Genomic DNA, 12545 nt, shown 5'->3' with positions numbered 1-12545 from the left:
AGTGCACCTTAAATGAACTGTGAATAATTCCTTTCTGTATTATATAATTCTATGATTACAAATTTTTAAAGGATTAAATTATCATGTATTAATACTGCTTTTATGGATTTCTAATTTTGAAACTCCGAATAAAGAAATTTATTATTATCTGACAGTGCTTTTAAAAATGAATGTGATCTTGTGTAATGTAACTGGTCATGTAAAGTGCCACAATATCATAGGGTTGAGAAAAATGCACAAAGAGGTAAAGACAAAGTGTTAACATCAAACATTCAAGACAAATAGATACCATTTTAGTGGCTATTTGGTACAAAGTGAAGCCAGAAAATGTGGATAAATTGTGACTTACCCGCTTAAATTGTATTATCTTAGGCAAACCTTTTATTGCACCAAAACCCATTTTTACCCCTTAAAAAACACTTTTAAAAATGTGAGTTCAGAATACCAGTTGAGCTTGTGTGTGATTTAGTAGGCTATAATATTGCTCTCTCATAATCTAGGCCATGTACAGGCCATGTACATGACAACTATCTTTCCTTGTTAGTATACTAATGGTTTATGTATAAAACTATCACTTGTAATAAGTGCATCTCAGTGCAGTGCTACAATGTGATGGATTGATGTCAAAGCTTCTACATGTCAATACACTTTTTTTCATATTTGACATAGCACATTTTCAGGGCTCGGCTAGTGCAGTGGCTGGGATAGCCAGGCCAGAACCTTGGCTCTGCTCTGGTTCGGCTCTGGCTCTACTGGTCCTGTTCATTTTTTGGCCCTCCCACCTCTATTGAGCATTAGGGGAGCACCTCATGGCATGGCATGCACGGTGTGTTCTGCAGTGAAATCACGACATACAGGTCCAGTTAATTTCATACACAGTAAAGTGCAACGAAAGAAATTTCATTTGGCAAAGTAGTTACTAAAAATTGATATCTTTCAGCAAATATATTTCTTGCCAAATAAAATGGATTTTGCAAATTAAAATGACTATTTAATTTTTTTTACTCCTAACATCCAAAAATGGTTTTAAATATACAAAATAAATGATTTTGCTCCTAACATCCAAAGTAAGGTGTTAATTAATACTACTTTAAGTGCTGTCTGCAGCCCTGATTTCAACCACAAACTCAACTGCAATTCTGAAAATGAAATTACACACGCTGTAACATCGACCAAGAGGAAGACAAAATATATTGTCAAGCCCACACTGATATATAAAATGTGAAAAATACTACTGCCATGAATGCTAGAAATGATAAATTGGTTCATGACTATGTTTAGACCATTCAGGAAACTCTCAAACCCAGACAATGAAAAAAGGTACTCAAAGATGTATGTATTACAAACCTGCCTGCCCTACGTAAACACAGAAATTATAAAATAATCCACTTCTTGCAAAGCAAGCTCATCATGAAATCACAGCTCAATGCCATCTCCTTTATTATTATTATGTTTGAGCTTGTAAAGCGCACTGTTACCCGGAGGTTTCCTGGCGCTGTGTAACGCTGGGGAACCCGTCCTGGCTTTCCCTGTGGGATGGTCCCTGCTGGGAGTCCCCAAGGTGGAGCCAAGCATCCCCAGCGTTGGAGGGGCCGTTGTGGAGATTAAGCAAGCTGATGCCCAGAGTTGCCGAGTGGGACCCCTGATTAGAGTAGGCACCGAAGCGAGAATTATCGAGTCCGCTGACCAAAGTCCACGACCCTGCCGCGTCGGGAATTGAACCCTGGTCCCGGCCGACTTCTGCTCCCGGGTCTGCCGCCTCTAACCAGTGAGCCACAGCCTCCCCCTACTTCCTCGCTCTGTGCATGTTACATAAGATCGTCAAGTGGCTACCCCTACACACGAGACGCAATGTGACACAAGCCCTCACAGCCGACTTGACTATGCCAATGCCCTCTACGGAAGAATCACTGCACAGCTGTGTTCACTTCAACTACAAAAAGACCACGACCCACATCCCACCACAACCTATTCCCCGAAGAAACTGGAACAAAATCACCACCGACCAACTCTTCACATCGCTTAATCAAAACCCCCCAGCCACATCATCGGACCCAAACCAAGCTGCCACCAAACTCACACAATGGATCACCCACAGCGCAGACGAATTAGCACCCCTGAAAAACCACCAGATCAAACAAGGTAAAAAAAAGGCCCCCTGGTTCAACGATGACCTTAAGAAATCCAAGAAGTTATGTCGCACCCTCGAGAAAACCTGGAGAAAAAACCCAACCACTAACAACCTGACCACCTTCAAGGACGCCACCCGCAAACACCACCAACTGATCCGATCCACCAAGAAATCAGCATTCAAGGATCGACTCGACAACAACACCCACAACAGCAAGGAATTATTCAACATCGTCAAAGAATTCACCAACCCCACCGCCGGCACCAACGACATCACTCCCTCCCAAGACCTCTGCGACTCACTATCGTCTTTCTTCCACAACAAAATCGCCGACATTCATAGCAGCTTTGAGAACCTGTCCAAAGAAGAACACACTCCACCCACCTCCGAACCAAAACAGCACTCTCACAACCTTTGCGCCTGGAACCCAATCACGACTGAAGACCCCATCCGTCTGATGAACTCCATCCACTCAGGTTCACCAATCGACCCCTGCCCCCACCACATCTTCAACAAAGCAGACTCCATCATCGCACCCCATCTCCGCGATGTCATCAACTGCTCCTTCACCTCGGCTACCTTCCCAGAAAGCTGGAAACATGCCGAACTCAGCGCACTACTGAAGAAACCCACAGCAGACCCTGCTGAACTTAAGAACTACCGCCCCATCTCGCTCCTCCCCTTCCCGGTCAAAGTCATCGAGAAAGCCGTCAATAGTCAGCTCGCCGCCTTCCTTGAATCCAACAATTCACTTGACCCCTAATAGTCCGGCTTTCGAGCCAAACACAGCACAGAAACCGCCCTCATCGCTGCTATAGACAACATCCGAACGCTACTGAACAACGTAGAAACAGTTGCCCTCATCCTACTTGACCTCTCCGCCGCCTTCGACACAGTCTGTCATAACACCCTCATACAACGCCTCAACAACATTGGAATACAAGGAAAAGCATTGGACTGGTTCATCTCGTTCCTCGCCGGAAGAACCCAGAGAGTCCGCCTCCTCCCTTCAAATCAGAGGCCACCGAAGTCATCTGCGGCGTACCACAAGGATCATCACTCAGTCCCACCCTCTTCAACGTGTACATGAGTCCCCTTGCATCCATCGCATGCCATCACAACCTCATCATCATCTCCTATGCTGATGACACCCAACTAATCCGCTCCCTCACCAATGACACTAACACCGCCAAAACCAACCTACACGAAGGAATGAAAGAAGTAGCCGAATGGATGAAGAACAGTCGCTTAAAACTAAACTCGGACAAAACGGAAGTCCTCATCTTAGGATCATCCCCCTCTGCATGGGACGACTCATGGTGGCCACCAGCTCTGGGCACAGCACCCACACCTACGGACCACGCACGTAACCTGGGCTTCATCCTGGACTCCTCCCTCTCGATGACCAGACAAGTCAACGCCGTCTCATCATCTTGCTTCAACATCTTACGCATGCTCAAAAAAATCTTCCGCTGGATCCCCACCGAAACAAGAAAGACAATCACCCACGGACTAGTCACTAGCCGACTAGATTATGGAAACACCCTCTACGCCGGAACCACAGCCAAACTACAGAAAAAACTCCAACGCATTCAAAATGCCTCAGCCAGACTCATACTCGACATACCCCGTCAAGCTCATATCTCCGGTCACCTGAAAGATCTCCACTGGCTTTCCGTCAACAAGAGAATAACGTTCCGTCTTCTCACCCACGCACACAAGGCCCTCTACGACCTTGGACCCGAATACCTCAACAAACGACTGTCCTTCTACACACCCACCCGCCAACTTCGGTCATCCAATCAAGCCCTCGCCCTAACTCTGCGCATCAAAAGATCCACCATGGGAGGAAGATCTTTTTCCTACTTAGCGGCCAAAACCTGGAATTCTCTCCCCACTCACCTCCGCCTCACACAGAACCACCTCTCCTTCAGAAAGCAGCTGAAAACCTGGCTATTCGATAAGTAATGCACCCACCCTCCCTCAAGCACCTTGAGACCCTCTGGGTGAGTAGTGCGCTATACAAATTTATGAACTTGAACTTGAACATGTTCTACAGAGACTTCAGACCATACAGAACGCCAAAGCCAGACTTATCCTCAGCCTTCCCCGACGAACCCACATCACACCTCACCTCAGGAAACCCCACTGGCTTTCCTTACAGAAGAGATACCAGGCACGGCCCGTGCCGGGCGTTATACTGGGGCGGTGACGTCAGGCAGGGAAGGGTCAGGGTGGGGGGCTGTAAAATGCGGGATATGGACCATTAGAGGTAAGTACCGAAAAAAAAAAAAACGAATTTCGTTGTCTACGCTGCATCACATTTGGCGATGCAGCGTGGGCAACGAAATTCGTTGTATTTATTTTTTTCGGTACTTACCTCTAATGGTCCATATCCTGCATTTTACAACCCCCCACCCTGACCCTCCCCTGCCTGACGTCACCGCCCGGTATAACGCCCGGCACGGGCCGTGCCTGAGAGATACCAGTTCAAGTTGCTGACCCATGCACACAAGGTTCTACGCAACCAAGGACTCACCTAAATTATCCACCTCCTGAACTTCCAGCAACCATCAAGAGACTATGCTCCTTCCCCCAAACCACAGCAAAGACCTGGAATAGCCTCCCCAAGCACCTTCGGACCATCACCTCACTTCTGGAATTCCAAATGGCCTGCAAGTGCCTGGATACCCTATCGGGTGACTGCCCGTGCTTTATAAATTCTGAATAATTGATTGACAGTCAGATTGAAGAACGCAAAGGTCTTACATTCCAAGAATCTAGACTGTTAGACTGTGTTAATTGCCTGAATGTTTAAACAAATGGAGTTCAGAAAGTAAAGCTTAAACTGTGAAGCAAAGTTAGAAAGTGATTAGGTTAATACTTAACATATTCTTTCTAAGCCCTAATGAGTAACATATCTGATATTCAATTAAAAAAAACATCAAACCAAAAATAATCTCTCCACTACTTTAAAGGTACGAAAGACGATCTGTATAAGGGATTTCAAATTTAAAGTTATAAAAAAAGAACAGTCTATCATTAAGAATCACTGTTGAAAATCACTCATTGATCAATGCTTTGGTACTGGAAAAAAATGTTGCAACTTCTACTTCTTACTGCTTCCAAATCAATGCATTCACAAAGGTGGACTTACTTTACTTATCTCCTTCTTCCATTCTTTGGGAAAATATTTGCTGATCTTTTGGTCCAAGTCCATGTAAACATATTCATTGTCTGTAAAAAGAAGAACATTTATCTTAGATAGTACATCTCCCATCAGCAGAGAAGCAGCAGGCAGCCTATACGGACTCATCCTCAGTTTTACATTAATAACTGCCATTTTACTTGAGCAGGTGGAAAAACATTTTTCACAAAGGGAAGGAAAAGGTCTGAAAAACACGACATGCTTAGCTTACACCTATACATCGTTGTACTTTACGATTGATCATATATTTATATGCATTCCTGTCACAGGCAAGAGTAAACTACGAATATCATAGTGTGTGTGACTATAGATGGGATTCATATACATTACTGATTGCACCTACTTCCCTAACCTTATGAGTGCATATTCTTGATACTGCATGTAGTACGTATATATACAGTTGAGAAAACTGTAAAGTTCTTATTTTTACACCCGTATTTTCCCATGGTTTTAAACATGTCTATACTAAATTACTCCCTTTCTTCCACCAGTCCCATAACATTTGGATAGTTTGGCGCATTTGAAATTTCACATGCTTTTTTGCACAGATTAGCCTATATCTTTCATATGGACGACAGTGGTGTAGCAAAGTGTGTGAAAACGTTCCTTACCACGTACAAGCTTATTGTTGGATTCCATGTTAAACAATGCAAAGACTGAGCACAATTGATGTGGGTTGCCAAGGAATGTTTTAAAGTAGGTTGTGGCTTAAAGCCAGATTTTCAACAAGGGGCCAATGTTCCTATGAAGGATAAAGAAAAAGCCACAATCTCTCAGAGGGTGGAGAGTACCTTGGATCAGAGTACTAGAGCGCGACAGTCAGCTGGACTATTCATAGTGCCCTCACACATCCCCTAGAGGATGTCATGGTTCATCTTAGCAATACAAAAGGGGATGATGGACGGAGCGTTTGAGCCAATCAAACACTCACCCCCAGTCAACTAATCTGGGTTTAATCCATCACCATTCTTTAGCTCACTCCACCACCCAGTTCAGACATGGCCATAAGCAAATCAGTCTGACCCTGTGCCTCATGGGAACAGTCCAGCCCGAACTGCCAAGCCATGTCTTCCCTGGACCAGAAACAAGCATCCTGGGACCGGTTTCGGATTCATAATCCTCATCAGCCAGGCTATCTTGAATCCAGTGGCCAAGTGAGCAAAGGACTCACGTCTGAGCATACCCTGCCAACTTAGGGCGAACAAAGCAATACAAAAGGGGATGATGGACTGAGCGTTTGAGCCAATCAAACACCCGCCCCCAGTCAACTAATCTGAGTTTAATCCATCACTATTCTTTAGCTCACTCAGCCACCCCAGTTCACACATGGCCATATGCAAATCAGTCTGACCCTGTGCCTCATGGGAACAGTCCAGCCCAAACTGCCAAGCCATGTCTTCCCTGGACCAGAAACAAGCATCCTGGGACCGGTTTCGGATTCATAATCCTCATCAGCCAGGCTATCTTGAATCCAGTGGCCAAGTGAGCAAGGGACTCACGTCTGAGCATACCCTGCCAACTTAGGGCGAACAAAGCAATACAAAAGGGGATGATGGACGGAGCGTTTGAGCCAATCAAACACTCACCCCAGTCAACTAATCTGGGTTTAATCCATCAGCATTCTTTAGCTCACTCAGCCACCCCAGTTCAGACATGGTCATATGCAAATCAGCCTGACCCTGTGCCTCATGGGAACAGTCCAGCCCAAACTGCCAAGCCATGACTTCCCTGGACCGGAAACAAGCCTCCTGGGACCGGTTTCGGATTCACCGGTCCTCGGAAGCTTGTTTCCGGTCCAGGGAAGGCATGGCTTGGCAGTTCGGCTGGACTGCTCCCATGAGGCACAGGGCCAGACTGATATGCATATGGCCATGTCTGAACTAGGGTGGCAGAGTGGGCTAAAGAACGGTGATGGATTAAACCCAGATCTCTTGACTGGGTGTGAGTGTTTGATTGGTTCAGATGCTCTGTCCATCACCACCCCCTTTTGTACCGCTCTGTTCGCCATAAGTTGGCAGGGTATGCTCAGACGTGAGTCCCTTGCTCACTTTGCCACTGGATTCAAGCAAGCCGGGCTGAAGACGGCTGAAATGCCAGAAACCGGTCCTCGGAAGCTTGTTTCCGGTGCAGGGAAGGCTTGGCTTGGCAGTTCGGGCTGGACTGTTCCCATGAGGCACAGGGCCAGACTGATTTGCATATGGCCATGTCTGAACTGGGGTGGCAGAGTGGGCTAAAGAACGGTGATGGATTAAACCCAGATCTCTTGACTGGGTGTGAGTGTTTGATTGGTTCTGATGCTCCGTCCATCACCACCCCCTTTTGTACCGCTTTGTTCGCCATAAATTGGCAGGGTATGCTCAGACGTGAGTCCCTTGCTCACTTTGCCACTGGATTCAAGCAAGCCGGGCTGAAGACGGCTGAAATGCCAGAAACCGGTCCACGGAAGCTTGTTTCCGGTCCAGGGAAGGCATGGCTTGGCAGTTCGGGCTGGACTGTTCCCATGAGGCACAGGGCCAGACTGATTTGCATATGGCCATGTCTGAACTGGGGTGGCAGAGTGGGTTAAAGAACGGTGATGGATTAAACCCAGATCTCTTGACTGGGTGTGAGTGTTTGATTGGTTCAGATGCTCCGTCCATCACTGCCCCCTTTTGTACCGCATGGTTCATCTTAGGGCGGTGCTGTTTGTCAGACCAGCGCTGCAATGCCCTACCAGTCCCTCAAAGGGTCACTTTGGAGGAAAGCTTTTTAGAGGATGCCGTACGATGAATGCGGTGAGGTGGTTCCTGAGGTGGTGGGGTGTGAGATAAAGGATTAAGGGCCAGATGTACAAGTAGTGTAAATTGCATCTCGCAATTTGCGCTCGATTGTGAGTCGCAAATTGTGAGCCACAATTTACAATGTACAACAGTGTTAGACACACTGATTGCGATTCCCAATGGGATCCCAAAATGCGAGCCTCATGAATATTAATGAGGCACTCACAATTTGCGACTCCATTGGAAATGGCTGGCCTGGGCTCAGCACACCTCCATGTCTGGGACTGCTTGTCAATAAAGCAGGTTTTTTTTCAAAAGCAGCCCATTTTCCTTAAAGGAAAACTGGATGCATTAAAAAAAAAAAGTGAAACTTTTTTCCATTATTTAAGGGCAGGTAGTGGTCCCCTTGTTAGTACATGGCCCAGATGAAAATTGCATGCGCAAACGGGGCGCAAACCTGTTTGCGCATGCAATATTCTGTCGTACATCTGGCCCCATAACTGGTAAGGGAGATACTGCACTATACTTTAATGGGGAGACCGCCTTGCAAGGGATAAAAACCTGTTGGCAGGTTATTGCTACCTTGGAGTTTCAAAGGAAACCTGGTAGTCTGAGTATTAAGACCAGGATGGATCTCCTGTTGTCACAGGAGTGGGACCCCTTCACACAAAGGAAAGTCGACATGTTTCACACCTAATCTGGTCATAAGGATCTGGGGCGCTTCATCTGGATGAAAAAAACATGTGTAGTGGACAAACTACCCCACACTAATATTGGTGCCCCTAGGTGCTGCCTACTGTGTGCTGTTCTGTATCCAACCTGTAGAGAGGTAGAAACAAAGACAAGATAAAAAAATCAAAAAATCAAGATGGAGTAGACAGGGATCTACCAGTGATGTCCCTAAGTCATTGGCTCATAAGGTAGTACCCTAAACCATGTAGAGCAAGAGGACATTTAAAAAAAGCATGTGCAAATTGAATGCTTGGATCAAAAGGTTGAAGGCTTGAATCAAGAATGTAATGCTTGGATCTAAAATGAATAAGGCACAGGTGAGTACAGATGAGTAGTGCCCAAGGTGGGCCGACACAGGGATGTCCGCAGGAGATGTTGTCACTGTGACTTAGGTACCCATGGTTAGCAAAATAACTCACTGCTTAGTACCAGGAATATGTATCTAAGGCAATAACATAGTTATGAGGACTCCAAAATCTATCATGACTAACGTGGGTGCTAGTATGAGTGTCAGTCAGTGTGTATGTATTATTCAGATGTATGGCTTAGGGCACGTTACTGTTGCAGGAAGACTTTGCCCCCTACGATAGGTGTAGGGTGGTAACAAGGGTAATCTTTGCTATGCTATTGCAGATGAGATAGTGTGTTCCTAGGTTTTCTAGATCCGCATAGATGATTGGTTCCCCAGCAGATCCCAATCATAGAACATCATGCCCCCATAGGTGCACTCTGTGGAGGAGGAAGTAACCTTCCTAATCATGGTACTGGCAATTGACACGGTAGATATAGACAGTGCAAATGTTAAGCATCTAATATTTTACATTTTTTCTAATTGCGAGGTTGTGTTGCACATTCCCAGATCCCTGCATTCAAACATAATGCCTCTTGCGAGCACGCTGTAGGGAGCGAGTGACCATCTTTATCTTGACTCTGGTTACTGACATCGAAACACAGAAGATACACAAACACATGGAAATATCTGAAAGTGACCCCGGACAAACGTGCCTCAAAAGTGCTGATGTTATCTAACAGACAGACAATTCATGTACAGTTATTATGCAGCAAAACATGGAAGACATGTAAGGCAAATGACCCTCACTTCACGAACCGCCTCACCTGCATTCATTGTGCGGCATCCTCTAAAAAGATCTCCACCAAAGTGACCCTTTGGGGGACCCATAGAGCATTGCAGCGCTGGCCCGAAGAGGAGCACCTCCCTATGATGAAGCATGAAATCCTCTAAGGAATGTGTGAGGGCACTGTGAACAGTCCAGCTGACTGTATTGATCTAGTACTCTGACCCAAGGTACTCTCCACCCTTTGAAAGATTGTGCCTTCCTCTTTATCCTTCATAGGAACATTAGCCCCTTGTTGAAACTTTGATTCTGTCCAGTAGCACGGGCTTTTGGACCTCCTAATTAGACTGCCAGTCCCCCCAGCGGATTCTTGAAACATTTGGCAAAAGGAAACACATGTCACAAATAACTGTCCGAAAAGCCAAAGCTTTTATTTACATTGTATTACACACAAGAGGTATTCTGGGCACATGCTCGTATAAATGGTTGTTAGATGGTGCTATAGACAAATTCTTAGTAAAGAGGGCCTTTATAAGGTGTGGATGTTTATTTCTAGAACTTTGCTGAAGATTTTTAGGAATTTCAGATTTGTCAATATTGTAAAATGTAGGAGTAGCCCATTTGGAGATGGTTGAACTCACACTGCGGTTGTAAGCCTGACTCATTTCGTATATGTTCTCACAATTAGAGAGACCAATTTGCTGCTTATCCTTGCTGTTTTTAATGTGTGCTTTTAAGGTCACTTTGGTGCCTGAAATAAAACTTTTCGAATGACTGATTGATTGATTGATTGGCAGGTATGTTATGTGTCTAGGATGTGGGCAAAGATTTTGCTCACTATCTCTTGATTGGTGATACAAAAATGTAGCTTTTTGAAGTACTTGCAGTTCACAAAGCCTATAGGACACTTTTACGATGATTGCATGATGTCATCATTGAGGTAATCAATAAAGTGATTTGAGATGTCATCAAAGATGTTATCAATTATGTAATTTAACATGTCATGAGTGATGTCATGTGTGAGGTCTTAAGCAATGCAAAATGGTGGCTCGTATTATAGTTAGTTCACTAAACTATAACTGTGAATTTCTGTTCATCAACACCTAACAATAACGTTATTTTAGCCTTTGTTTTGTTCAGTAAATTTCAGTTTTTTAATGTAATCAAAGATCTTATTGCTATACGTAACTATAACATCACTTAATCTTTCTCTTCAGTGTATTTTTAATCAGATTCTAACTTCAGCCCGTGCCCAACCCCATTATGCAACCTGCACTAAACCCCCTGGAGAGTGACTAACCACCTCTGTTCAAGTCTTTTGACTTTGCACAGCAAGTTGGCCACAGGTTTGAGCCCAACCCCGCGCTCCAGGAGTAGTCCACCACTGCTGTGCATGGCCAAAAGCCATTTACAGTGGCAGTTGGGTGCAGGTTGTAGCCTGTGGTTAGGATCTGCCCCAACTTCCCGGCAGTGGCCGACACCTGCTGTACCTGGCCAAAAGCTGTGTGAAGCTATGATTGGCCAGACAGCAGGCCAGGCTCTGCACCCAACTGTTGCAATGCCACACACAAGTGGGGTGGCCTACCCACCTGTGCACGGGCCTGCACCCAGCGCCCTGGAGTGTAGCTAACCACAAGTACACACAGCATTTTTTATTATTATTACTTTGAGCACCTCAATATCACACCGAGGCCATGGTGAGCCACAGGGTGGTACAGATGACAAAATAAGCTTTTTGTTTTATTACTTTGGGGGGTCCCTTTGGACACCCCTTCCCAAATGGTGCTGGGAGTCAGATGTACACACCACCGCCCTTACAAGACCTTAATAAATCTTTTATCGGGCATGGAAACTCAATCTCCGAGTCCTGTAATGGCAGCCATAACATTTAAACAGCCAACAAATCAGATCATTTCAGTACTGGTGTCTGGTACCAGTACTGGGGAACTGAAATGGCAAAAGGAGAAAAAAATCCCTAGACCAATCAGAAGCAGTTCATTTTTAAATGTTTTACATTTTACACAGAAGTACATCTCTAATTTTTTCCCAGAGTTAACCCTTCATGCCCAATCCAAGCACACTTAAAACACTTTTTTCTCAAAAACAACTGAACGGATTTACACAAAATCTCAAAAAGCATGTGTGAGAAAGTGGCTCTATATATACTATACCAAAGGAAGGTACAGTGTGTATAGAGTCCCTAGTCTCCAGAGGTATGACAGAGGTTAAAGTTAGATATAACCTTACTCTCCAAAGTGGTAGCTGGGTCGAGCAGCAAGGCAGAATCAGAAGACAGTGTAAAGCATTTGTTGTACATACTCAGTCAGCAAAAGGTTTCACACACTCAAGGACTGAACTCTAGGCCAATTGTTTTATATCAAAAGATATAGTTGTTTTATTTTAGAACCAACAGGTATCAAAATATACTTTTCTCAATATCCGTGACTTTAGGTAATTACTTTGCAAAAAGGCAATAGACTTTGTAAGTACAATAGCTACAGTGGTTGCAATAGGCAACACAATTTCAAACACAATTTAACGTTGAGCTCAATGTTTTTTTTACATGAATGTAATTGATTACTTTAAGGATTACTTTTCTAACCTCAGGACTGGATCCTGGATTCAGTCCCGGGACATAA

At 44.8% G+C, this 12545-nt stretch overlaps 2 protein-coding genes across 5 annotated transcripts in view; both read right to left on the bottom strand.

The window, feature by feature from the left end:
- Positions 1 to 12545, bottom strand: part of LOC147708329 (FERM domain-containing protein 6-like) — a 649337-nt gene that overhangs the window by 446149 nt on the left and 190643 nt on the right. For all 4 annotated transcript variants that reach the window (XM_086927042.1, XM_086927044.1, XM_086927045.1 and 1 more), the window contains one exon: positions 5289 to 5368. In XM_086927042.1, coding sequence (XP_086783168.1) covers positions 5289 to 5368 — 80 coding nt within the window. The remainder of the gene's footprint in view (positions 1 to 5288; positions 5369 to 12545) is intronic.
- LOC147708330 (uncharacterized) overlaps positions 8892 to 12545 on the bottom strand; it is a 68830-nt gene continuing 65176 nt past the window's right edge. The window contains exon 3 of the mRNA XM_086925106.1: positions 8892 to 8917. Within this exon, the coding sequence (XP_086781232.1) occupies positions 8892 to 8917 (26 nt within the window). The remainder of the gene's footprint in view (positions 8918 to 12545) is intronic.

The sequence above is a fragment of the Lissotriton vulgaris genome, chromosome 6, assembly GCF_964263255.1.
Source record: "Lissotriton vulgaris chromosome 6, aLisVul1.2, whole genome shotgun sequence".
In the NCBI taxonomy this organism is placed as follows: Eukaryota; Metazoa; Chordata; class Amphibia; order Caudata; family Salamandridae; genus Lissotriton; species Lissotriton vulgaris.
The sequence above is the reverse complement of the archived record's forward strand: the minus strand, read 5'-3'. Positions and strand labels throughout refer to the sequence as shown.